At 36.6% G+C, this 26,167-nt stretch overlaps 1 protein-coding gene across 1 annotated transcript; it reads left to right on the top strand.

The window, feature by feature from the left end:
* The first annotated feature begins 2,792 nt into the window (after positions 1–2,792).
* Positions 2,793–3,474, top strand: LOC133089854 (sesquipedalian-1-like). Its single transcript, XM_061188039.1, has one exon. The coding sequence runs from the start codon at positions 2,799–2,801 to the stop codon at positions 3,465–3,467; it is 669 nt and encodes a 222-aa protein (XP_061044022.1). The 5' UTR covers positions 2,793–2,798; the 3' UTR covers positions 3,468–3,474.
* The last annotated feature ends 22,693 nt before the right edge of the window (positions 3,475–26,167 follow it).

Below are 26,167 nucleotides of genomic sequence, written 5' to 3'. Positions count from 1 at the left end.
TGATTTCTCCATTGAATCTGAATGAGATCCTTGCTGGGTAGAGTAATCTTGGTTGTATGTTCTTCCCTTGATCACTTTAAATATGTCATGCCACTCCCTTCTGGCTTGTAGAGTTTCTGCTGATTAATCAGCTCTTAACCTTATGGGAGTTCCCTTGTATGTTATTTGTAATTTTTCCCTTGCTGCTTTCAATAATTTTTCTTTGTCTTTAATTTTTGCCAGTTTGATTACAATGTGTCTCAGCGTGTTTCTCCTTGGGTTTATCCTGTATAAGACTCTCTGCGCTTCCTGGACTTAAGTGGCTATTTCCTTTCCCATGTTAGGGAAGTTTTCAATATAATCTCTTCAAATATTTTCTCAGGTCCTTTCTCTCTCTCTTCTCCTTCTGGGACCCCTATAATGCGAATGTTGTTGCATTAATGTTGACCCAGAGGTCTCTTAGGCTGTCTTCATTTCTTTTCATTCCTTTTTCTTTATTCTGTTCCGCAGCAGTGAATTCCACCATTCTGTCTTCCAGGTCACTTATCCATTCTTCTGCCTCAGTTATTCTGCTATTGATTCCTTCTAGTGTAGTTTTCATTTCAGTTATTGTATTGTTCATCTCTGTTTGTTTGTTCTTTATTTCTCGTAGGTATTTGTTAAACATTTCTTGCATCTTCTCGATCTTTGCCTCCATTCTTTTTCCGAAGTCCTGGATCATCTTCACTATCATTAGTCTGAATTCTCTTTCTGGAAGGTTGCCTTTCTCCACTTCATTTAGTTGTTTTTCTGGGGTTTTATCTTGTTCCTTCATCTGGTACATAGCCCTCTGCCTTTTCATCTTGTTTATCTTTCTGTGTATGTGGTTTTTGTTCCACAGGCTGCAGGATTGTAGTTCTTCTTGCTTCTGCTGTCTGCCCTCTGGTGGATGAGGCTATCTAAGAGGCTTGTGCAAGTTTCCTGATGGGAGGGACTGGTGGTTGGTAGAGCTTTCTGTTGCTCTGGTGGGCAGAGCTCAGTAAAAGTTTAATCTGCTTGTCTGCTGATGTGTGGGGCTGGGTTCTCTCCCTGTTGGTTGTTTGGCCTGAGGCAACCCAACACTGGAGCCTACTGGGGCTCTTTGGTGGGGCTAATGGCGGACTCTGGAAGGGCTCGCGCTAAGGAGTACTTCCCAGAACTTCTGCTGCCAGTGTCCTTGTCCTCACGGTGAGACACAGCCACCCCTCGCCTCTGCAGGAGACCCTCCTACACTAGCAGGTAGGTCTGGTTCAGTCTCCTATGGGGTCACTGCTCCTTCCCCTGGGTCACAATGAGCACACTACTTTTTGTATGCCCTCCAAGAGTGGAGTGTCTGTTTCCCCCTGTCCTGTTGAAGTCCTGCAATCAAATCCCACTAGCCTTCAAAGTCTGATTCTCTGGGAATTCCTCCTCCTGTTGCTGGACCCCCAGGTTGGGAAGCCTGATGTAGAGCTCAGAACCTTCACTCCAGTGGGTGGACTTATGTGGTATAAATGTTCTCCAGTTTGTGAGTCTCCCACCCAGCAGTTATGGGATTTGATTTTATTGTGATTGTGCCCCTCCTACCATCTCATTGTGGCTTCTCCTTTGTCTTTGGATGTGGGGTATCTTTTTTGGTGAGTTCCAGTGTCTTCCTGTCAATGATTGTTCAGCAGTTAGTTGTGATTCTGGTGCTCTCACAAGAGGGAGTCTATTTCAAACCTTCTCCTGCACTTTCTCATCTTCCATTTTCTTTGGCTTTACTCTCTGATGATAACTTCACTTCCAAACGACACCTGGGGCTGGGAAGTCCAAAATCTGTAGGGCAGGTCAGCATGCTCTAGAAATTTCTTATCTTGAGTAAATTCTTAAAGGAAAAAAAGGAAGATTATTTCTTTTATTTCATTTCAAATAATTAGCTGTTTAAGAAGCTGAAATGAGAGTAGGTAAAAAGAAAGACAAGGGTTTGCTTATATATTACTGAGGAATATATCTGATTTAAAAATACACGTTAGAGAGGTCATGAAATGATGCTTTGGAAGATTATGTTCTTGCTTTTCTTATTGACACAGATAAGAAGTATAATCAAAGATAAAGTCATCATATCCAAACAATTAGATAAGATTATTCTATCATTCAGAAGACCTGTTTTTTATCCATAGCTCAAATTATAAGTAATTTTCTTCTTTAATTATATTGCAAAAATAATTTTATATGGATGTTACAAATTTGCTTTACTCCATTTAAAATTTAAATACTTTAATTAATCCGTGTAGTGATTGCATATAATTGAAATGGCCAGCATTAGCTTTTGCTCTGAAAATGATGTCAAGTATTATGTGCTCCTATTCTTTGTGTGAATATAAGTAAAAAATAGAATAAAGGCCCCCGCCTCCTTCCGTCTGATCTGCGCTCTCCCGCGGCTGCGCCGGCTCGGCCGCCCGGGAGACAAAGCACCGCCGCTGCCGCCGCCGCAACCGAACAGGTCCCGGGCCATGGCCGGGCCGCTCCCCGGCTCCGCGTCTCCCGTCCCGCCACTGCTGCCGTCACCCTAGGCCGCGCCGTGAGGTTTTTGAGCACCAACTACATGCCAGGCACTGGAATTCAGACAAAGAACGTCTGCCCTCCTAGAGCAGGCAAAAATGACCCAGATGTGGAAGCAGAGGCCCAGAGGGGCTTAAAGCTTGCCCGGGGTCACACAGCCTGGACACTACAGAGCTGACATTTGAACCCAGAGAAGAGCAAGCCGAAACCAGAACTGAGCAGAGGGCAGGGAAGTGAGCAGTGGCCTGAGAGGTCCCGAGCCCCCAGGCCCCGCCGCCATGAAGCTGAACGAGCGCAGCCTGGCCTTCTACGCCACCTGCGACGCCCCGGCCGACAACGCGGGCTTCCTGTACAAGAAGGGCGGCCGGCATGCGGCCTACCACCGCCGCTGGTTTGTGCTGCGCGGCAACATGCTCTTCTACTTCGAGGACGCGGCCAGCCGTGAGCCCGTGGGCGTCATCATCCTGGAGGGCTGCACCGTGGAGCTGGTGGAGGCGGCCGAGGAGTTCGCCTTCGCCGTGCGCTTCGCTGGGGCCCGGGCCCGCACCTACGTGCTGGCGGCCGAGAGCCAGGCCGCCATGGAGGGCTGGGTGAAGGCGCTGTCGCGGGCCAGCTTCGGCTACCTGCGGCTGGTGGTGCGCGAGCTGGAGCAGCAGCTGGCGGCTGTGCGTGCAGGCGGCGGCCCAGTCCCGCCCCGCCGACCCCGCGCGCTCCCGCCCAAAGAGAACGGCTGTGCCGTGTGGAGCGCGGAGACGCCCGCCGCCCCCGCCAGCGCCGCCCCCAGTCCCCGGCCCGGCCCCGAGCCCCCGCCACTGCCGCCCCGCCGGCGGGCCTCGGCGCCCAACGGGCCTCTCGACTCGGCCTCCTTCGCCCAGCTGCACGAGTGGTACGGGCAGGAGGTCAGGGCGCTGAGGAGCCAGTGGCTCCGCAGCCAGGCCCAGCCCTGAGGATGGGGCTGAGGGCCGGAACCAAGGGGAAGCGGTCAAGGGCAGCCCTGAGGTCAGCACTGGCCCTGGTTCTGGTGCCACTCCAGCCCCAGGCCCTGCTGTGACAGGCCCAGCCCTGAGACACGGGGACCTGGCCCTGAGGGCAGTCGCAGTCGGGCTGAGCCCGGAGGTCCCTGCCTGGTCTGCTCTCGGGGACTCAGGCTCTGAGAAGATGCTGGGTTCTGAGGGGTGCTTTGGGACCTCTGTCATTCAGAGAAAGCCCAGCCGTGAGGAGGCCATCGTGCCTGATCCTCAGGAGAATCCAGGCCCTGGGTGATCCTCAAGCAGCCGGAGGGCGGGTTTTGTGGGAACTGTAGCCCCCAACCCAGCCCTGCAGGTGCCTCGGTCGCCTGTCTCGAATCACCTAGCAGAGGCGTGTTGCTGGCAACAGGCCTCCACTGGGGCAGCTGGGACCTGTGAGGATCTGTGGCCTGGAAGGCACATGCCCAGTCAGCACTGGTCCAGAGGCTCCAGACTGGGCCTCGCGCGGACGGGAGGCCGGGCTGTGCTACACCGCACCTGGGCCTGACCCTCTGGCTCCAAGGCCCACCGGAGGAGCTGCCTGCCTGCCGGCCGCCGGCTGCCTCCATAAGCATGGGCTTTCCTGTGTGCCCAGCACCATGAGATGGCCTGGTCCCCGGGGCTCCCGGCCCGGAGTGAGGCCGAGGCAGGACTTTCCCCCGGGGCCTCAGCCAGGCCTCGAGGTGGTGCTCCTGGGACAGTAGCGGCCCTCTGGCCTTGGGCCATGTCTGTGTTCCTGTGGCAGCTCTCACGCTCTCCCAACACTCCTTAACCACATCCTCTGTCTCTTCCCGAAGCCAGCTCTCCCACCCCCAGCCTGGGCCGGGGCGTCTCGGGAGCTCGCCTGACCTTGTCCAGGCCTGGGCTGGGCAGCTGTGGCCTGAGCTGACTTTCCAGCAGGTTCCCCTCGGGAGGAGGGGCCATGAGCTGACTCACAGCCCAGAAAGGGCCCAGGTGCCAATCTGATAGGGGCAAAGAAGCAGCTGCAAAGCCGTATTTGGCTTCCAGAACCCTCTCCCTCCATCGCAGCCCCTCTCTGAGCTCACAGACTCAGCCCCCTTCTCGCCCACAATATTCCAAGAGGGAGACCAGGTCTCGCTTTGCTTCGAGACCAACTTCTGTTTTTCACTCACTACAGTGGCCATTCTTCATCCAGGGAGAATCTCGGGGGGCTGGGACACCCCCGGCCCTCAAGCTGGGTCATGTTTACAGTCCTCAGTGCCCCCAAAGTGGGACCCCCTGAGGACACCCCTGCCCTAATCTTTACTTCCCCTGAGGCTCCCTCTTGGTGACAGACAGACTCGGCCCTTAGCCCCTTCCTGCTGCCTTTGGAGTCCTTGGGGCTTGGGGAAGAATGGGGTGCTGTCTGTGTGTCTGCAATCACCAGCTCACTGCTGGCTCAGTTGACTGGAGCTTCAGTTTTAATTTAAATACTTAGGGTGTTTTTTTTCCTAGCAACAAAGCTTGGTGTTTTCACTGCTTTTGTTTCTTGTTGGCTGGTGGGAAGGGATAGGGTGCCCTGGTTCTGGGTTTGGCCAGTGAGGGAGCGGGGGATAGTTGGCCCTGCCCCCAGGGAGAGGGCAAGGAGCGTTGGCTGGAGACAAAGGAACCTCAAGAATCTCACCTGGTTCTTTGCCTTCTCCCTGGCAAGCCCTGCTCTCCTGCAGGTGCTCTGGGGGTCTTGGTACGCTTTCCATGCCCCTCTTCCTCAAGTTCTCAGTGGTGGAGATGGGGATGGCAGCTCTTGTCCATAGGCTTTGGGTCTCAGGGGGTGTTAGGAACTGCCCAGTGCCCATGTCCTGGCCAGACCTAGATGGTGTGGTGAGGTGTTGGCCCCTGTCCTGGTGTAGGTTTACAAGCACTAAAGGTACAATCTCCCCCCACCCACCCCCAAAGCACAACCTGCGGTCAGGCTGCCTCCGGAGTTGGGCAGGGGAGAGATATCAGGCAGCCTGGGAGAGGGATATAAAGGCTAAAATAAAATAAAGGTTTGTCAAGAAAAAAAAAAAAAAAAAAAAAAAATAGAATAAACCTAGGCATGAAATTCTTATCTCTCTAAGGAACCCCCCATATTGATGTTGCCTCTTGCATATGTCTCTTTTAAATAGGAAATTTTATTATATATTAATATAATAATATTATATTGTATTATTTTTATTAAATTTTATTATATTTTACAGTGAAGGGAATAGTTGGCAAACAAATGATGGCTAAGGACAAATCATAAATCTTATACCATCTTTTTGATTAAAATACAAACTGTTTATAAAAAGTATAATGTTTTTATTCAACCCCCACCCCCAGAGCTGAGAATGGTGAGAAAATTGAAAAATAGGCACAGATGTAGAGTTTTCAGTGACTACTGCTACTAGACAGTTGGTAAATCCCCAGACAAAAAACTGGAATTGTATGTAACTAATAGCCAGACTTTCTCTCGTGCATTTACATTTGTACATTCTTTATCCATTAGATAATCCAGAGACTCTGCTTAGTTAATTTTGATTATCTATATACTTGTCAATATAGCAACAACTCCAGATGAGAACAAAAGGAAAGAAATGGAGGGCATTTGGGCCTTAATCGTGACAATTGCCATGGGAAATATGGAGGTAAAAATTTAGGAGAAGATAGAATCATACCCAATGAACACATGGGTATAAGTCTGAAAATTGCACTAGCAAAAGCTCTTACCAAGATTTGTCTTCTTTACCTGATCTACTGTTTGGCTCTTTAAAAATTGAAGTTGTACATAAAGAAAATTTGAATTCATTATTTTCTAGGAATCTGAAATGCAACTACCTGAGTAGTTAGGAATTAGTCTATAAGGACCGTATTTTTCTTTGTGGGTGTGGGAGAGGCATTTTCAAGGTATTAGAATAACTGAGTAACCATGCTATGTACCATTCTTTGAATTTCCCAAGACCCAAGTCATACCAGTCATACCTCTTGCTCTTTGATACTAATATTTACACTGCAAATATATTAATCAAAGTGCAGTTAAGCAAAAATTTTATCACCTAGTAACAAAGCTCTCATATCAGAGAAATTTGGATTGTTTTAGAGACTTGTGCCTTGTCATATAATGTGACTTGCATATAATTCACAGATTAATTCAGGATTAAGTCATATTTTCCTGTTATTTACAATTCTCCATTCTTGAATATGGTACATGTTTCCATTTTTTAAAGTCTTATTCTACATCCTGGATGAAAGTTTTATAATTTTCTTAATAAATAAATATGTACACATATGCATCCTAGGTATCTTTTAATTTATATTGCTATTTTAGATGGTATTTTTAAAATTATGTTTGCTACTTTATGTTTCTAGTACATGTAATGCTACTGAATTCTGTGTAGGAATTGTATTCATTAGTTTGCATACATTTTTGGGGGGGATTTTTGGTTTATTTATGTATTTGATCACTGAATAATGAAAACTTGTTTTTTAACCTTTAAATTTTTGTTTATCCTGTATTATTTTACTACCCATGATTCTTACATATACTGAATAGAAATATCAGCAAATGTGAATTTATATCTTGTTAACTTCTTTAATGGAATTCTGTTTTACTGTTAAATATGATGCTTGGATAGATTTTAGAAAATAACCTTTATCTTTTTAAAGAAGTTCTCTTGTGGTTTTAGTGTATTAATACATATTGTCATGAAAGAGTATTTGGATTTAATAAATGTTCACATCTTTTGTAAGTTTTTTAAACTAATTGGTTGACATAATTACTCACAAATTCAAATTTTCCATTTTAAGTCATTTATGCAATCATGGGATCAATTCTACTTGTTCCTAATCGCTCTCATTTTTCTTTTTTTTACCATATTTTTCTCATTGATGATAGCATGACCAGGAAAGGTGACTTTATATTCTTTCATTTGAAATGATCTCCCATAAACCCAAAGAGCACTTTCTTATGTTAAATATCTGGACTTTTTCATGATCAACTCTAAATATATAAATCAAAAGGAAAAATTGTGTGAAAAATCCTATGTTGATTTTTGTCTTTCTGGGGGTTCTGCCATTCTTTTTCAGGGAACTTGTTCAGTAAAGGCCCAGATAGTGAATATTTTAAACTTTGAGGTCCATACAATCCCTGTCTCAATTTCTCAAGTCCATTGTTACAGTAGAAAAGCAGCCATAAACAGTATGTTAAATGAGTATGGCTGTGTTCCAATAAAACCTTATTATGGACACTGAAGCAATCATTGGCAGAATTGAAGAGAGAAATAGACCATTCTACAAAAACAGTTGTAGATTTCAATACCACACTTTCAGTAGTGAATAGAACATTTACACAGAACGTCAAAAGGAAATTGGGGACTTGATCAACACTATAAACCAACTATACCTAATAGACACACAGAATGCTCCACACAGCAACAGAAAAATACATATTCATCTCAAGTGCACATGCAACATTTTCCAGGATAGACCATATGTTAGGCAATAAAACAATTCTCAATATATTTTAAAAGATTGAAATCATACTAAGTATGTTTTAGGACCACAATGGAATGAAAGTAGAAATTAATAGCAGAAGGAAAACTGGAAAATATGTGATAATTAAACAACATTGTTTTAAAAATTTTGGGTCACAGAAGAAATCACTAGAGAAATTAGAAAATATTTTGAGATGCAGGAAAATAAAATCACAACACACCACAATTTATAGGATGCAACAAAAGCAGTGTTCAGAGAGAAATGTATAGCTGTAAATGCCCACATTAAAAAAGAAGAAATATTTCAAACCAGTAACCTAATTTTTTTTTTTACCTTAAGGGAGTAGAAAAATAATAGCAAAGTAAACCCAAAGCAAGTGGAAGGAAGGAGATAATAAAGATCAGGTAAACAAATTGAAAATAGAAAAACAATGGAAATAAAACATGAAACCAAATGTTGGGGTTTTTTTTCAAAAGTTAAACAAAATTGACAAGCTCTTAGTAAAACTGGAGAAAAAAGAGAGAGAATGTATAATAACTAAAATTGGAAACTAATACAGAAGTATTACCATGACCTTATAAAAACTAAAAGGATTATAAGAGAATACTATGACACAATTTTTATAAAAATAGATAATCTAGATGATAGAAAAATTCTTAGAAACATACAAATTACCAAATCGGACTCAAACAGAAAATCTAAACACATCTATAACAAGTAAAGAGATTAAGTAGTTAAAAATCTCCAAACAAAGAAAAGTCCGAGACTAGATGGCTTCACTGAGTGGTAAATTCTACCAAACTACAAAGAAGAATTAACCCCAGTCCTACTCAAACTCTTCCCAGAAAATAAAAGAGGTGGGAACACTCCTAACACATTCTATGAGGCCAGAATTACTCTGATACACAAAGTAATAAAACTACAATCATTACTTCTTATTAATATAAGTACAAGTCCCAACAAAATAATAGCAAATCAAATTGAACAGTACATTGAAAAAGTGATACAACCTAAACAAGTATGATTTATCCCAGGAACACAAGGGCTGTTCAACATAAGAAATCCAATCAATGTAACACACCACATTAATAGAAAAAGGGAAAATTCACATGATTATCTCAACAAATGAAGAAAAAGGATTTTTCAAAATTCATTTATTATAAAAAAACATTCAACAAACTAAGAATAGATGGAACTTCCTTAACATGATAAAGAGCATTTATCAAAAACCCACAGTTGACATCACATTTATGAAAAACTGAACTCTTTCCCCATAACATCATGAAAAAGAAAAGGATGGCCACTTTCACCACTACTATTCCACATTGTACTGGAAGTTCTACCAAGAGCAAATAGTCAAGTAAAAGAAATGAGGTCCACAGTGGAAAGAGAAAAATAAAGTTATTTTTATTCTCAAGATGACATAATTCTATATACAGAAAATCTTATAGAACATCTCACCCCACACCGACCAACACACACCCAAACATATACACAAACTACTAAAGCTAATAATCAGATTCTTCAAAGTTGCAGGGTCAGTTGTTTTCCTATACACTGTCAATGAAATACTGAAAAGGAAATAAAGATTAAAAATTTCATTTATAATAGCATCCAAAAGAATACAGTGTTTAGGAATAAATTTAACCAAGGAGGTAAGATGCTTGTACACTGAAAGCTACAAATCATTGTCGAAAGCAGTCCATGTTGAAAGACATCCCATGTTCATGGAATAGAAGTCTTAATATTATCAAAATGGCAATATACCCCAAACTACCTACAGATTCAATGCAATCTCTACCAAAATTCCAGTGGTGTATTTTGCAAAAATGGAAAAGCTGGATGCTTGCATTCATATGAAACTACAAGGGGCCTTCGGTAACCAAAACAATGTTGACATAAAACACAGTCAGATGACCCACACTTCCTGATTTCAAAGCTTATTGCAAAGCTACTGTAATGAAAGCAGTGTGGTATTGTTGTCGGCCTACATAAAGACTAGTAGAATAAAATTGAGAGTCCAGAAATACATCTATGGTCCATTGAATTTTGACAAGAGAACCAAGATCATTTACTAGGGGAAGGAAGTGTCTCTTCAACAAAAAATAGTGCTGTAATAAGTGAATAATCATAAAAAAGAAAAAAAAAATGGACCTTAATCTCACTCCATAGGAAAAACTCAAAATGAATCACAACAAAAATATGAGTTAAAATTATAACAAACTAAACTATTAGAAGAAACTAGGGATAAATTTTATCACTGAGAATCTGGCAATGAGTTTTTAGATTTGACACAAAAACCACAAAGAACCAAAGAAAAACATAAATTGTACTTCATAAAAACTAACATTTTTGTACATCAAAGGACATTATGAAGAAAGTGAAAAGATAACTGACAGAACGGGAAAAACTATTTTCAAATTGTACATCTGATAAAAGTTTAGTATCCAGAGTATATAAAGAACTCTTACAACTCGTCAAAAAAAGACAACCCTATTAAACAATGTATAAAGGACAGATATTTCTCCAAAGAAGATACATATATGGCCAAGAGCATGAAAAAATGTTTAAGATAATTGGGTATTATGGAAATACAAATCAAAACCACAATGAGATATCACTTTACACCCTCTGGGATGGCTTTAATCAAAAAGTGAAAATAACAAGCATTGGCAAAGATGTAGAGAAATAGCAATCCCAATACATGGCTAGTGGGATTGTAAAATGGAGCATCCACTGTGGAAAACATTTTGGTGGCTTCTCAAAAAGTTAAGCATAGAAATAGCATATGACATAGCAATCCCACTCCAAGATTTAGACCCAAAAGAAATGAAAATATATGTCCACACTGAAACTTGTACTGGAACGTTTATAGCAGCATTATTGATGGTAATCAAAAGGTAGAGACAATATTCATCAGTTGATGGCTGAATAAATACATTGTAATATACATCTGTGTTGTTCAGGCAAAGGCATATTATTCAGCCATCACAAGGAACAAAGTATTGACACATGCTACAATGAGGATGAAACATGAAAGCATTTTGTTAAGTAAAGGAATACAGACAAAAAAGGTCACAAATTGTATTATTCTTTTATGTAATATATTCAGAATAAGCAAATCCATAGAGACTGAAAGCAGATTAGATATTACCAGGGGATGGGTGGAAAGAGAAATGAGGAGTGATTACTTAATATGTACAGGGTGTTGTACTGAGGTGATGAAAATTTTGAAACTAGACAACATTGTGAATATACTAAATACCATTGAAATGTACAATTTGAAATGGTTAATTATATGTTTTGTAAGTTTTTTTTTTTAATTTATATTGGAGTATAGTTGATTAACAATGCTGTATTCGTTTCAGGGGAACAGTAGAGTGATTCAGTTATACATATACATGTATCTATTCTTTTCAAATTCTTTTCCCACTTAGGTTATTACAGAGTATTGAGCAGAGTTCCCTGTTCTATACAGTAAGTCCTTGTTGGTTATCTATTTTAAATATAGCAGTGTTTATATTTCAATTCCAAACTCCCAATCTATCCTCCTGGCCCTTCCCCCAGTAATCGTAAGTTCTCAAAGTCTGTGAGTCTGTTTCTATTTTGTAAATAAGTTCGTTTGTATTATTTTTTTTAGATTCCACATATAAGCAATATCATATGATATTTGTCTTTCTCTGTCTGACTTACTTCACTTAGTATGATAATCTCCAGTTCCATCCATGTTGCTATAAATGGCATTATTTAATTATTTTTAATGGCTGAGTAATATTCCATTGTATATATGTACCACATCTTCTTTATCCATTCATCTGTTGATGGACATTTAGGTTGCTCTCTTTTCTTGGCTACTGTAAACAGCACTGCAATGAACATTGGGGTGCTTGCATTCTTTCAAACCACTGTTTTCTCTGGATATATGCCCAGGAGTGGGATTTCTGGATCATATGGTAGCTCTATTTTTAGTTTCTTAGGAACCTCCATACTGTTCTCCATGGTGGCTCTATCAATTTACATCCCCACCAACAGTGTGGGAGGGTTCGCTTTTCTCCACACCCTCTCCAGCATTTATTGTTTGTAGACTTTTTGATGACGGCCATTCTGACTGGTGTGAGGTGATAACTCATTGTAGTTTTGATTTGTATTTCTCTAATAATTAGCGATGTTGAGCATCTTTTCATGTGCCTATTGGCCATCTGTATGTCTTCTTTGGAGAAATGTCTGTTTAGGTCTTCTGACCATTTTTGATTGGGTTGTTTGTTTTTTTGATATTGAGCTGCATGAGCTGCTTGTAATTTTGGAGATTAATCCCTTGTCGGTCTCATTGTTTGCAAATATTTCTCCCCATTCTGTGGGTTGTCTTTTCGTTTTGTTTATGGTTTCCTTTGCTGTGCAAAGGTTTTGAGTTTAATTAGGTCCCATTTTCAAATTTTTGTTTTTATTTCCATTACTCTAGGAGATGGATTGAAACACATATTGCTGAGATTTATGTCAAAGAGTGTTCTGCCTATATTTTCCTTTAAGAGTTCTATACTATTCATTATTACATTTATGTCTTTAATCCATTTTGAGTTTATTTTTGTGTATGGTGTTAAAGAATGTTCTAATTTCATTATTTTTACACGTAGCTCTTCAGTTTTCCCAGCACCAATTATTGAAGAGGCAGTCTTTTCTCCATTGTATATTCTTGCCTCCTTTGGCATAGATTAATGGACCATAGGTGCGTAGGTTTATTTATGGGCTTTCTATCCTCTTCCATTGATCTATATGTCTGTTTTTGTGCCAGTGCCATACTGTTTTGATGACTGTAGCTTTGTAGCATAGTCTGAAGTTAGGGAGCCTGATTCTTCCAGCTCTAGTTTTCTTTCTCAAGATTGCTTTGGCTATTCAGGGTCTTCTGTGTCTCCAAATTTTAAGATTTTTGGCTCTAGTTCTGTGAAAAATGTCATTGGTAAGTTGATAGGGATTGCACTGAATCTTAGACTGCCTTGCGTAGTATAGTCGTTTTGACAATATTGATTCTTCCAATCCAAGGACATGGTATATCTTTCCATATGTTTATATCATCTTCGATTTCTTTGGTGGCTTATAATGGGTTGGCCAAAAAGTTCATTCATGTTTTCCATAACATCTTACGGAAAAACCTGAACGAAATTTTTGGCCAACCCAGTAGTTTTCTGAGTATAGGTCTTCTGCCTCCTTAGGTAGGTTTATTCCTAAGTATGTTATTCTTTTTGATGCAATGATAAATGGGATTGTTTCTTGAACTTCTCTTTCTGATCTTTCATTGTTAGTGTATAGAAATGCAACAGATTTCTGTGCATTTATTTTGTATCCTGCAACTTTACTGAATTCATTGATTAGCTCTAGTAGCTTTCTGATAGCATCTTTAAGATTTTCTATGTATAGTATCATATCATCTGCAAACAATGACAGTTTTACTTCTTTTCCAATTTGGATTCCCTTTATTTATTTATTTTTTCTTCTCTGATTGCCACGGCTAGGACTTCCAAAACTATGTTTACTTTAATAAAAAATTACTAATGAAAATAAAAAGATTAATCTAAATATGTGAGAACAAGTTGTACATAAAAAAGAATATTAATATTTCATGTAAAATCAAATGCAACAATATATAGTATTTGTAATATTAATAGCAGGTGAAATAGAATTGGGGGAAAAGAATCATTAAAATGATAAAGTAGGATACAGTACTCATCACAGTTTTGAACTCATGCCTCAAATGACCTACTATCAAAATAAATTACCAGTTATAAAGGGAAATAACAATAAGTATACAGTTTAGTACAATATAAGAGAATATTAAACTCATACAAGTCAAATAGATTGTGAAATATTTTTAAAATGCAAATGAATAAACTTACTTAATTCTAACTTGTCAGTAGCCAATTATTTAAGGAAAAAAATAAAGGAAAAACATGATCTCAAAAAACATCTGGACACACATAAATTAGTGAATTATTTAAAACTTTAAATGACATTTCATTGTTATATTATTTTAAATAATATATAATTAGGTATACTCTTTATTTTATGAGAGACATTTAATGCTAATACTAAAACCTGACACAGATTCCTGACATAGAAAATAAATCTATAGGCAAATCTTACATACCAATAGATGCAAGAAAATTTAATGCAAAAGTATCCTATAATTTATGTCAGGACTTTTATAGTCATACAAGGAATAGCATTAAGTCATAAATTAGATTAATGAATTCAATCTATAAGTTAAATAAAATTCAGCAAAAATGTATACTATCCTATATACACTATGAACAGTTTCATTCATTTGTCTCAAATCTTGTGTCTCCAACATGAGCCTGTGACTTTTGGGACACTTTTCAAAAAATTAAGTATAATTTTATGATTATTTTCATATAATTTATCTACATATGTTATTAATAATATTCTATAAAATAATTGCTTTTATTTTATTGTTTTAATTTATTATTGCTTGAATATTAATACTATTACCTTTTTAATACTTGTTGTGTCTGGTCAATTTACTGAACAGCCAATACATCCTATGATGTTTGTAATTTAATCATTTCATTTTTTATTGTTGTTCAATTGTATCACCAAGACAGAATGATATGTCTGTATTCTTGTAATGATTAAATGCTATAATTCTATTTCCTTATTACTAAATTGTCTATATATACAGGGTAATTTTATGTAATGTTGAGATAATATGAATTACAATGCTTGGTGGTTATGTGAATGCCTCTAATGTTTCACTATTTAGTTATTAATTTGAGAGGGACATACTTCTTTTCTCAGTTTATCAGTACTCTGTGCAGGAGTTTATTTAATAACCATTCAGAACATTCTAAATTAATTTTGTGCTTTATTGAACTTTATGGAAATTGCAGTGGTAGAAATATGTATGTGATTTTTTAAAAATATGCTACCTGCTGCATAAAACAAACCCCAACATTTCAGTTGATTTATACAATAGAGGTTTATATTTCACTCTCGCAGTAATTAAATATGGTTTTCCTTGTTCAGCACGAAGTTTTTCTCCATATGGTAAATCAGGGATCCAGTATCCTTGCACTGTATGCTTTTACCATTTATTAGGACATCCTAAAAGGAGTTTGCTTTAGTGCCACTGAAAATGCTACTTTAGTGCTCCTGAAAGTGTGCTTTAGTGCTACTTGTCATTTCCAATCCGATGCTTTCCCAGGGAACTAGTTACATAGTCTGACCTACATTCAAAGGAGATAGGAATGGGGTAGGACTGGAAAATGCTCTCACTGGATGGACAGCATCTTTTTAGCAGCAACTCTTTTTATAAATGTTGGAACATGAATAACTAACAGTTAATGCTACAAGAGTGACTACCTATAATTGCTAAGACTACTTATTTTAGCATCACTCATTTCTACCTTAATCTCTCTTTTAAAAAGAACATAATGCAGTGGTACTAGAATATTATATTTATAACCACAATTTGTCTACTCTTTCTGTACCGATAATATTTTGTGAGGTTTTCAGTGCCAGAGCAAGGACAAAACTATTAAAGATATAATAAATATCTTAGTGTATATTAAATGCAAAGATCTTGATAAAACATAACATATTTAGTTATTGAGTGACACAATATTCATTTTATATAAACTGACTGCATGTTTATAAATCATTATACTCAGATTCAAAAAGTATTAAGATTTTTATATTAAAAAAATCAATACCTATTTCTTTAAACCAAAGTTTTGAATGAGTAAAATCACTTTGTATCATTTCAATTGCTTTCTCTGTTGTAATATACTAGGAAGATCGTCTATATGTATTTGCACATAGATGAACTAAATAATTTCAGACAGGTCTGTGAGTCTATCTTGAAGACAGAGGTAAAAGTGAAGCAGTTAGACTGGTCGATTTACCTTTGAATATTTAAGACCCACCACAATGATATTTAAACAATGTAGTAGTCTTCAAACTTGTGACAAAATCACCTGACAGGCCTATCAGCAAGAAGTGGTCTGAAAAATATAGACTTCAGTGAGATTTATAAATAGAAAGTTTACTTTTTTTTTAATATCCCAAAGGACAAATTTGCCTAGGGTATTATATGACTGAAATGGTGATCCATTTAAGATCTTGATCTTGAATTATTGTTTGTACCTGGTTGTAAGGGCAAATTACTTTCACAAGAGTGAGCATGAAGATTGAAAAAAACACAGTATGGCAGTTTTGCTAATAATTACAACCCTAAGCTACTTGATAGATGAGTATTGGTAATTAAACCATTGGATGTAATGGGGACCTATATGATTCACTTCTCAAGAAAAAAAAAGGGACATGAAATAGCAAATTAATGTGATACTTAAGTGACCACTCTGTGTTCACACATTTTCTAGCATTAGAGGGAAACTGAAATAAATACTCCAATCTCTTTTTTGGTTTAAAGCAATTGGAAAGGATATTAATGGGGTCTAATATCAATGTTGACAGCAGAGAATAGAGAAATGAAAGGCTGTAGTAGTGAAGTCATCATAAAGAGGGATGGAAAAACTAAGCAGGTAAAATTTGAGAAGAAAAGAGGAACTATATGGATTTCACTTTTTCAAAGATGTAAATGAAGAAATAATTATAGTGTGTTGCCAGATTCTCTCCTTATTCACTCTTCTCCCTTTCTTCCTCCTTCCCTCTCTCTCTTTCTTCTTTCCTTCCTTCCAGCTATTGCATATAATATTAAAAGGATTATTCTTTGATTTATTTTTTTTTCATTTATTTGGATAGTCTATGGAAAATACTTATTAGGCAGGACACCTTTCACTACAGAGAAGCTTAAGAAACAGTAGAATGACTGTGACATACAGGATGCATTGAAGGAAGCAAGAGTCCAGAGTTAGGGATATAAACTGTGGTTGGAGAAAGTCACAACTAGGGATAAATTTTGTCTTGGTTCCCCTTCCCTTTCCCTATGTGGATTTTCCCTCCCATTTTTTCTTCTCATTTAATTTCAGACTTTTAGTATTTTTAAGATGAGTGTAGGTACATCTACGTAAAGAAATGTAATATGAAAAACTATAAAAAAGAGGAAATAATAGTAATAAAATCCACTCAACTCTGAGTACTGAGTTCTAAATGTGCTAGAGCAGTTCCTGAAGATCACATAATACTTTTCTATTTCCCCATATGTAGTCAGAATATAAAACTGATCCAAATTATATTGTTGCTTTTTTTTTTTTAAAGAAAGGATCTTCAGTAACAGTGGGACTTAGAACACTTCTTAGAACACTTAAAATGAATCATGAAGCCCTGCAACAAAAACTGAAAGTGAAAAAATATCTTACCAAATTATAAGAATAATTGTACTTCACTCAATGTTCACAAACACAAGTATAAAACTTCTATTACCTAGGCTCTGTGTCTTTAATTAATCCTGTTTCATTAACTCCAGTGAACTCTATTATAAGAGTAGAATGCAAAGTAATATTTCTGAAAGTGTTCATTCTGATGCCCAGGCTCCAGTAATTTTTATCAAGCCTAACAACTCATCAGAGTCTTGAAGGGATCTCTGTGTAGAATTTCACACCCCAGATACATTGTGCTTTTTGGATCAGTTATCTGTATCACTTTCATGCTATCTCAATAACTAATCCTGAAATTTGAGTAATTTTACACAATTCTTTCAACCAAGATTATTGAAAAATATTGTGTACGGACATCCTCAGTTCTTTGTCTCATCCAACCTAATTTTCTATTTCTTTACTATATTAAAGTATCAATCCAGGTAACCGAAATGAATATTCTGTTTTGATCTAAAGACTTATGAATAGGCAGAAGACTAGACAAGTTGTCAAAGTCCCTTCCTGTCTAGAGAATTGGCATTTGGAAATATAAATAAGTAAATCTTTCTTCTAGTTTACATGTTGGATAGTAATTTTATTGTGTCATTTTTCTGAGACCTTGACACATTTTTAATATTCTTTCATTGTTTTTATTTAAATATTTTTTTGATGTGGACCATTTTTAAAGTCTTTATTAAATTTGTTACAATATTGCTTCTGTTTTATGTTTTGGATTTTTGGCCGCGAGGCATGTGGGATCTTAGCTCCCCGACCAGGGATTGAACCCGCACCCCCTGCACTGGAAGGCAAAGTCTTAACCACTGGACAGGGAAGTCCCTCTCTCATTGTTTAACTTTTTCCTCCTACGTATTACAGGAATAAGCTGTCTCAGAATACAATACACTCTTTCCTCTTAGAACCTCCTTTTTTATCACTCCAGTATTTGATTCCTATAAAATTTGCTTTTATTTGAAAATCTTTGGTGTAGAAAAACTTTAGTATCTGAAAGCAGTTTTGCTAGCTTATGACAAGTCTTCAAGTTCAGGCTTATCATTTCTCCATTCCTTTTTTTCAGTAGGGTAGAATCAGGATTTGGGGCAAATACATTTAAAATGTCCAAGTACAATGCATTTATTTTTCAATTACAAGAGCTCCTTGTTTTCTGTTTTTCATTTTAAATAAAAATTGTATATGTAAGTTGTACAACATGTTGGTTTGATATATATATATAGTGAAATGATTACCACAGTTAAGATAATTGATGTATCATCTCCTCACATAGTTACCATTTTGTGTGTTTATGACAAGTCCACTTGAAATGTATACTTCTGAGCATATTTTCAGTGTTCAGTACAGTATTTTTAAGTACAGTCATGTCTGTACATTAGCTCTTTAGATTTATCCATCCTCCATAACTGCAAATATTTACCATTTGAGCAACATATCCACATTTCTCCCATGCTCCTAGTCCCTGGTAACCACTGTTCTACTCTCTGCTTTTATGAATTCAGCATTTTTTTTAGATTTCACATACAATTGAGATCATACAGTATGTGTCTTTCTCTTTCTGATGTGTTTCACTTAGAATAATGTCCTCTAGTTTCATCCATGTGGTCACAAATGGTAGAATTTCCTTCTTTCTTATGGCTGAATCATATTTCATTGATGGAGAAGATATTGGAAATGATACATCTGATAAAGAGTTAATATCCAATATATGCAAAGAACTCACACAATTCAACATCAAGAAACCAAATGACCCAATTAAAAAATGGGCAGAGGACCTAAATAGACCATTTTCCAAAGAAGACATACAAATGACCAATAACCATATGAAAAGATGCTCAACGGCACTAAGCATCAGGGAAATGCAAATTTTTATTATATCTGTTTTATGTCAAGTGTAAATCCCCCATGGATATGATGCTGTATTAGCTGATTCTTCCTTACAATCCAATGTGCTCCACTAATTAGTAAGAAGCACGATTCGATTTAGAGTAGCAAATCAGAGTTCACATTTCTGGTTTTTACTTCTAAATGTGTGACTTGGCAAAAAAAAAACTTCTTCATCTTACATCAATATTTCCTATTATAGATTTTGAGAATACTAAATATTTTTTTACCTTGGTATCACAACAATTATTACATTTTCAGACTCCAGTGAATAAGTACCACGTATGAGTAATCAGATAGCCACTGTTACCAAGAATGATGCTTAGAAGTTGAACTTTCTTTCTGACACTCATAATCCCACACTATTCCTTCAATTCACATTACTTTCTACTAAACAGAGCTCCTTAAAATTACTTTTACTACTTCCTATATTACTTAGTAACTAACTTTGTTTCTTTGTCAATTCAGTTAAACAAAAAGTATTGTGTCCCTAATGTATCCAATACAGTGTTGGATATTTGGGATACAAAAATGAATAAGAAGGTGAACAAGAATGATAGATTAGAAACAAAATTCAGCCATAAGCTATCCCATTTCTTCCATTCCTTTGCCTATCTCTTATCTTGACTCTGCATCCTCCAATAAATAGTAATAAATCAATCTGCTCTGCAGCCAAAAATATTTTGCTAAAATTTTGACTAGTTCAAATTACTTTCAGGATAAATTCCAAGTTTCTAGGCATAACTATATAGGGCTCTTGAGGGCACAGCCCCTGTTTCTGTCTCCATCTTCATCCTCTCATATTTCACACTTCAAAAATTCCATGCTAAAATACAAAATGCTTATAATTTCCTGTTCACTTTGTCCTGTTTTGTGCCTCTCTCCTCATTTTCCCTCTCCCCAAGAAACTCACTTTCCACCATTTTTAGTATTACTATTGTCCCTGCAGTTCAGAAGACTTCTCCTCCGTCCTTTGTTAAATATCAGATTCAGACAGTAATTTTTGCATGTGGTCTCACATCACTAGTGCATCTATCTGTCTTAGCATTAATATATATATAGAAAGTGTCCATTGGTGTTTCTGCCTACCGCTCTAAACTTAAACTCCTGGAGGGCTGGAATCATTTCTTCTTCATTTTGTTCACTCCTTTCCTCTAGCTCAGTGGTTGGCAAACTGTGTTTTTAAAGGGATAAGCAGTATGCAGCATTTTAGGATTTGTGGCCATAGGATCTCTATCACAGCTACTCAGTTCTGCTGTTGTAGCATCATAGCAGCCATAGGCAACAAGTAAATGAACAAACATGGTTATATCCAATAAAATTTTACTCACTAAAACAAGCTTACTGGCCTTAGGTTGCTGACCCTTGCTATAGCATGGTGCTACTAATATAGTGCCAAATAAATGAATAAGTCCCTGATTTATTCCTGTGCTTGAATTCTAACTGGGTAAAGTGCCAAGTACTTGGTTCCCTCTGGAAGAGCCCTGTTGCCTCTACTGCCAACACCCTACATTGACAGTCACTTATCAATGACTGCATATCTTTGTGCCAAGGACTCTTAAGCAAAGATGAATCAGACATGGGCTTTTTCTCTCCTAAGGCCATGTGTGTCAGGGAGAATTACAATCAGGTGCAACTAACGGAAAAACATACTCCATTGACTTAAACAATCAAGAAGGTTTTTTTCTCTCATATATCAATAATATCATAGTATAGCATTTGTGACAGCTTAATTATGCTTTTAAGGACTCAAATTCTTCTTTATCCAGTTGTATTCTCTTTACATAAGGTCTTTGTCCTCATGTTCACAAGATAGATGCTGACTATCCATGCATTATACCCATTTTCCAGGTAGGAGGAAGGGAGAAGGAGACTAGAACACCTGCTTATTTCCACATGTGTAATGGTCCATATTGCATGACTTTTCCTAACTACAATGCAGATTGGGAAATAGTGGTAACACTGTTGCAATTTTTATAATAGAAGACATCTGGGACCTAGGGCTGAATGGATATTGAGTGAATTTTCCTAAAGTATATGCTACATCATGCTACCTCTATGTATTGTTCTGCAAAGTAGGGTGTTTTATTACACTTGAAATTGGCATAAAATCCCCAGCTTTAGCCAAATAATTTTCATAATTCCTTTAACATCATGAGATTGCATTTAAATTTAATGTTAAATTAGGACTATTGTGTGTGCAAATTATCATTTTGTTTATCTAGCCCTCACTCTCATTTAACATCTTTACTATGAGAACTCTTGACATGGAAACAATTTCCTCCTATTCTCCCTAAATGTTAGTACTTTTTTTGTTATAAATTTCTACATGGAAAAAATTATAACATATGGTCTAGTATTTGATATTTTAAGAGCAATTTATATTTTCAAATTACTTTAAAAATCATGTATCTGTTAAACTTATTTGAATATTATATTGACCCACTTTTTCTTTCATTATGAATAAAAGGCTTTTAGTAGAGAACAACAGTAATCTAATGTTATAGTTAAGGAGATGAAATATTTCACATTCATTTTTCCATAATGAAATCTCCAAGCCTTCACATCTAAAACTGCATACCTGAAGAAAATAATTTGGTTGTGATTTCACATTTCATAGACATATTGCATTAGACCTGTCACTAAAGAATTATCTGCTTTGTGGTAATAATTATTATTAATTATCAATATTTCAAAATAATGAGAATACAGTGATGAAATATATGTCATCACATAACCCTCCACTGAAAAATAACACGGTAAGGAGAAAGTAGAAAAAGCTAAAAGGCAAAGGGAAATTTGATTCCATCTTAGAACTAGAACACCATCTCTTCTATGACTCTGCACAGGTATTTTAAGATTTCTACCTTAGTGTTGTTATTTTGCTCTTTAGGATTGTATGTATAAATAACCTACTGTTTAGAAAGGACTTATATGAAGAATGAAATACAAATGCTAAGTAATATAACTTTACTTTCAAAAAGGTTATCAAGGATGCTTGGGAGATGCTATAAAACTTTAAATACATTTTTATAGTAAGTTTATAATAAATATAAATAATAAATATAATTTATTAAAAATGTATTTAACTATGAAACTATGTATTCAAGAGAGACTGCTGTTTTCAAATTGTTATAGCAACAAAGATAGCATTATTTATTATAGTCTGGTTAAACTTCTAACCCTACAAAGAATATAGGAATATATAGAGTTCCCTTTCTTCAGTGGTAAGATATTAAAAAAAGCTTTCCTTTTTTGAATCTCTCCTCCCTTGTTCTTTTCAGTTTACCTTTTATTATAGAATTAACCTGTGACACCCCAAAATTGAGCTCTTGCCTAAATGAAAATTAATCCCTAAGTCTCAGACTGTTCTTTTAGTTATTACAATCAACTTTGATATTAACAAGAGAATAAATATTGAAGTAAGACTTATTACGCTTGAAATCAACCTCCACTACTTTTATCTCTTTTTATATCTTAGTTTTACACTTATAGAAAAATTGTACAAGTAGCACAGAGTCCCATGTTCACTTCACCTGATTCCCCTTTATGTTAGCATGGTAACAAAACATGGTTTTGTGGCAAAACCATGGTACAGTTATACAAACTAAGAAATTAACATTTATACAATTAAATATAATAACTGTATATATACTAACCCATGTATTCACACACTCTTATATTTATTTCTGAATCTATCCACCCATATATATTTTAAAACCATAAGTTCCCATTGATACTTCCATTAAATGCAACATTACAGCACTCATTCTAGCCTTCCTCCTTTCCTTGTCACTTCTTTCTCTTACAGTAAGCAAGTGACTCATGATCTAAGATACATTTACTTAGGTGTTCAACTGTAGTATACCTTTAACAGAGTTTCAGAATTTTAATACTTACTCTAATAAAAAATATATACTCATCCTTAAACCACTCTTACTAGAGCATTTTAGTAGGTTAGCTAATTTACTTTAGGAATTATGACTTCAAAACAACAACAAAGCACTCATTAAATGTATAGAAAAAGAAAAGTTTTTTGTCATTATTTCTTTGTTTTGCTGTTTCCAAATAATGCATTCTATTTTCATGGCTAGATTTTCACGTAAAGCTAATGATATTCCTGTGTGCCACAGATTTTGATTTAAGTGCAATCTCTCCCCTATAGGTTTTTCCAGCAGAGAAAGGAAATGGGTCTCAAGCATCTCATTGCATGACTCCTCTGCACATGCCGACTTAGCTACCACATCTGGACAAGTGAGTACACCTTTAGACTCAAGCACAATGGCATATAGATGTACAAATTACCGCCATTATTATAATTGCACTACTATGCCCTATTGAATGACTGCAGTGAATTACCATTACATTATGAAAGCTATCTTAGAAAGTGTGTGAATAATATATTACATTTTTACAGAATAAATGAAAATGGAAGGAATGGCAATATTAAATTAAAAATGCAGTGAATGCATATATTTTATTATACACTAATATTCAGATAGATGCTGACAAGTTTTATTGATTTTTTTGCTCATTTAGCTTATAAAGGTCAATTTTATGTCAGTTTCTAAAAAGGAATAGTTGTTGGCACTTTCTAGGCAAAACATAGATTAGCAAAAATTCCCCATTCTCACAATGTCTTTATAGCACATTATTTTTATCTTTTACCTTTAACTAGCCTGAAAGTCTAGTTTTCAGCCATATTTGTGTTTGGTTGAAATTGCAGTTCTCTCAAGACAAGGGTATGTAAAAACAAGAAAACGGATATAGTGAGAGAAAGGCCTAGACTCTCAAGAATAATTAAAATGAGATTGCAGGAAATAGAGACCAATTATATATAGAAATAAGAACTTTGTTGTTTCCTCTGATAATATTTTGCTTTATTATTTTTGTACTCCAATAAGTTTTAAGCACCATTACCAATTATATCTCCTAAAACTGATAAAACAACAGAGAATAATTTACTGATCATTCAACTCTGACACAGAAAATAGTTCCTGAGAGTCTCAAGAACTGGAATGAAAATATTAAGAAATTCTATTTGTCAATTAAGTTTCAGTTTTAATCATGTGTGGAGAAATACAGAAATCATTATTTTCTAAACCATAAAAATGATAATATGAGGGGTAATATTAACCTAGTATATTTGGTTACTTAAAGTCTTTCAATAAATTGTTTAGAGAGTCAATTTTTCCAGTTAATAAAATATATATATTTTGTTACTTAAACTTTTATTGATTCTTATAATTTTGAATTGAAATCATCCTAAAATAGTTTTACCTAAATATCTTACAAATTCAAAGAGAGAATATTAAACATAATCTCAACCTATCCCTCCTAATTCATTTAAAACTGTTTAAGTACGTACTCTGTGGTACTTATTTTGGTAAACAGTCTAGAGAGGTGGTGGGGGTGAATTAGGGAATTTTCCCAGTCTAAAGTGTGGAATCCAGACACATGCCTCCAAAGCGATTCTAAGCAACACCAGTCTATCAAGAAGCTTGAGCAGTTAGAGGTAATGCCTTTGCTGGCACATTCAGCAGGTGGTAAACTCTGTTGGCAAAGGTCATCACATTCATGGAAAAGACTCTGACAAGTACAGGTCTCTGGTAACTGACTATACTGCTGAACTGAATGAATAAGCATTTTCAGAACTCTAATGGAAAACTGATGAATTCATAAAAGTGCTAACAAAAAGATCAAGATGAAAAAAAAATTAATTACATGGGACTGAGTGAACTGATGAGGATGATTATAATTTTTGTGACTTTCTGTTTGAATTAAAAAAAAAAAAATCCCCCCCCCCAAAAAAAAAGGTCATCATATGCAAAGCTACCAGCTAAGCAGACAATGCCAAAGGGGACGGTGGACAAAACTATACAGACACCACCCATGCCAGAAGGTACACCAAGGCCCTTTGAAGCTAAAGGGTTTGTGACAGGGAAGGTAACTCAGAATTGGGCAAAACCAAGAGGATGATTTCAAGTGGGTTTTAGGGGACAGCTGTGGAAGTTAGAAACAGTGCATATGAGGCTGAAGACAAACATAGGATGATAATAATAAAGAAGATTTGCTTGTGTCTCAGGATCTAAGGACAGAAGAATGTTTTCAAACAGGCAATATCTAGTTTATAGAGTTCCTATTTTTGTTCTTGATATTTCATTAAAAATAATAATATTATTATTTTCTAGTATTTATATGGTGTCTGCTCCATACCAGACACTGTTCTAAGAGCTCTGTAACTCACACTCACAGCAATTCTCTAGAAAATCAATAATAGTATCCTATCTTGTGGGGGAAAAAGATACATAAGAGGACTGAGTAATTTGCAAAGGTCACATTTGAACTGGGATTCAAACCCGCGTTGCCTGACTCTAGTCTTTTCTCTTTCTCCCTGTGACATACTACTTCTCAAATATTTAATCAAATGTTACCCTTTTCTCTCTAAGGGAAAGATGGCCTTAACTTAATGCTGTTCCGTCTATCAAAAGTGCTAAAAAGGTTAGTTTTGGTGTACTGACATTATGAAGGATTTGTTCAATAACTGAAATCTTTGTTAGGAGAAGTTTGCCAAAATACTATTTTTAAAAGATAAATATGGATTTTTATTTATGATAGTGTCTTTCTTCTTTCCCTCCTTCTTCCCTTCCTTCCTTCCTTCCTTCCTTCCTTCCTTCCTTCCTTCCTTCCCCCTCCTTCATTTCTTACTTCCTTTTTTTCTTCTTCAGATAAACTTTGATTTTGGTTTTAATTATCTTTGTGATATTCTGAAAATAATACTAATGTACAAAAATTAAAATATGTCAATAATATAGTCATTCATTAAACTTATCACCACTAGATGTCTCCAAAAAGTTTGTGTGTGTGTGTGACAGATTTAAAATTCTGATTCATCTACCAATAAACTCTCAAAGCCAGAATAGCAGATATCTGAAAACTACTTCAGTTTGCTTCAGGGATGAAACT

The sequence above is a fragment of the Eubalaena glacialis genome, chromosome 4 (genome assembly GCF_028564815.1).
Source record: "Eubalaena glacialis isolate mEubGla1 chromosome 4, mEubGla1.1.hap2.+ XY, whole genome shotgun sequence".
NCBI lineage: Eukaryota > Metazoa > Chordata > Mammalia > Artiodactyla > Balaenidae > Eubalaena > Eubalaena glacialis.
The sequence above is the reverse complement of the archived record's forward strand: the minus strand, read 5'-3'. Positions and strand labels throughout refer to the sequence as shown.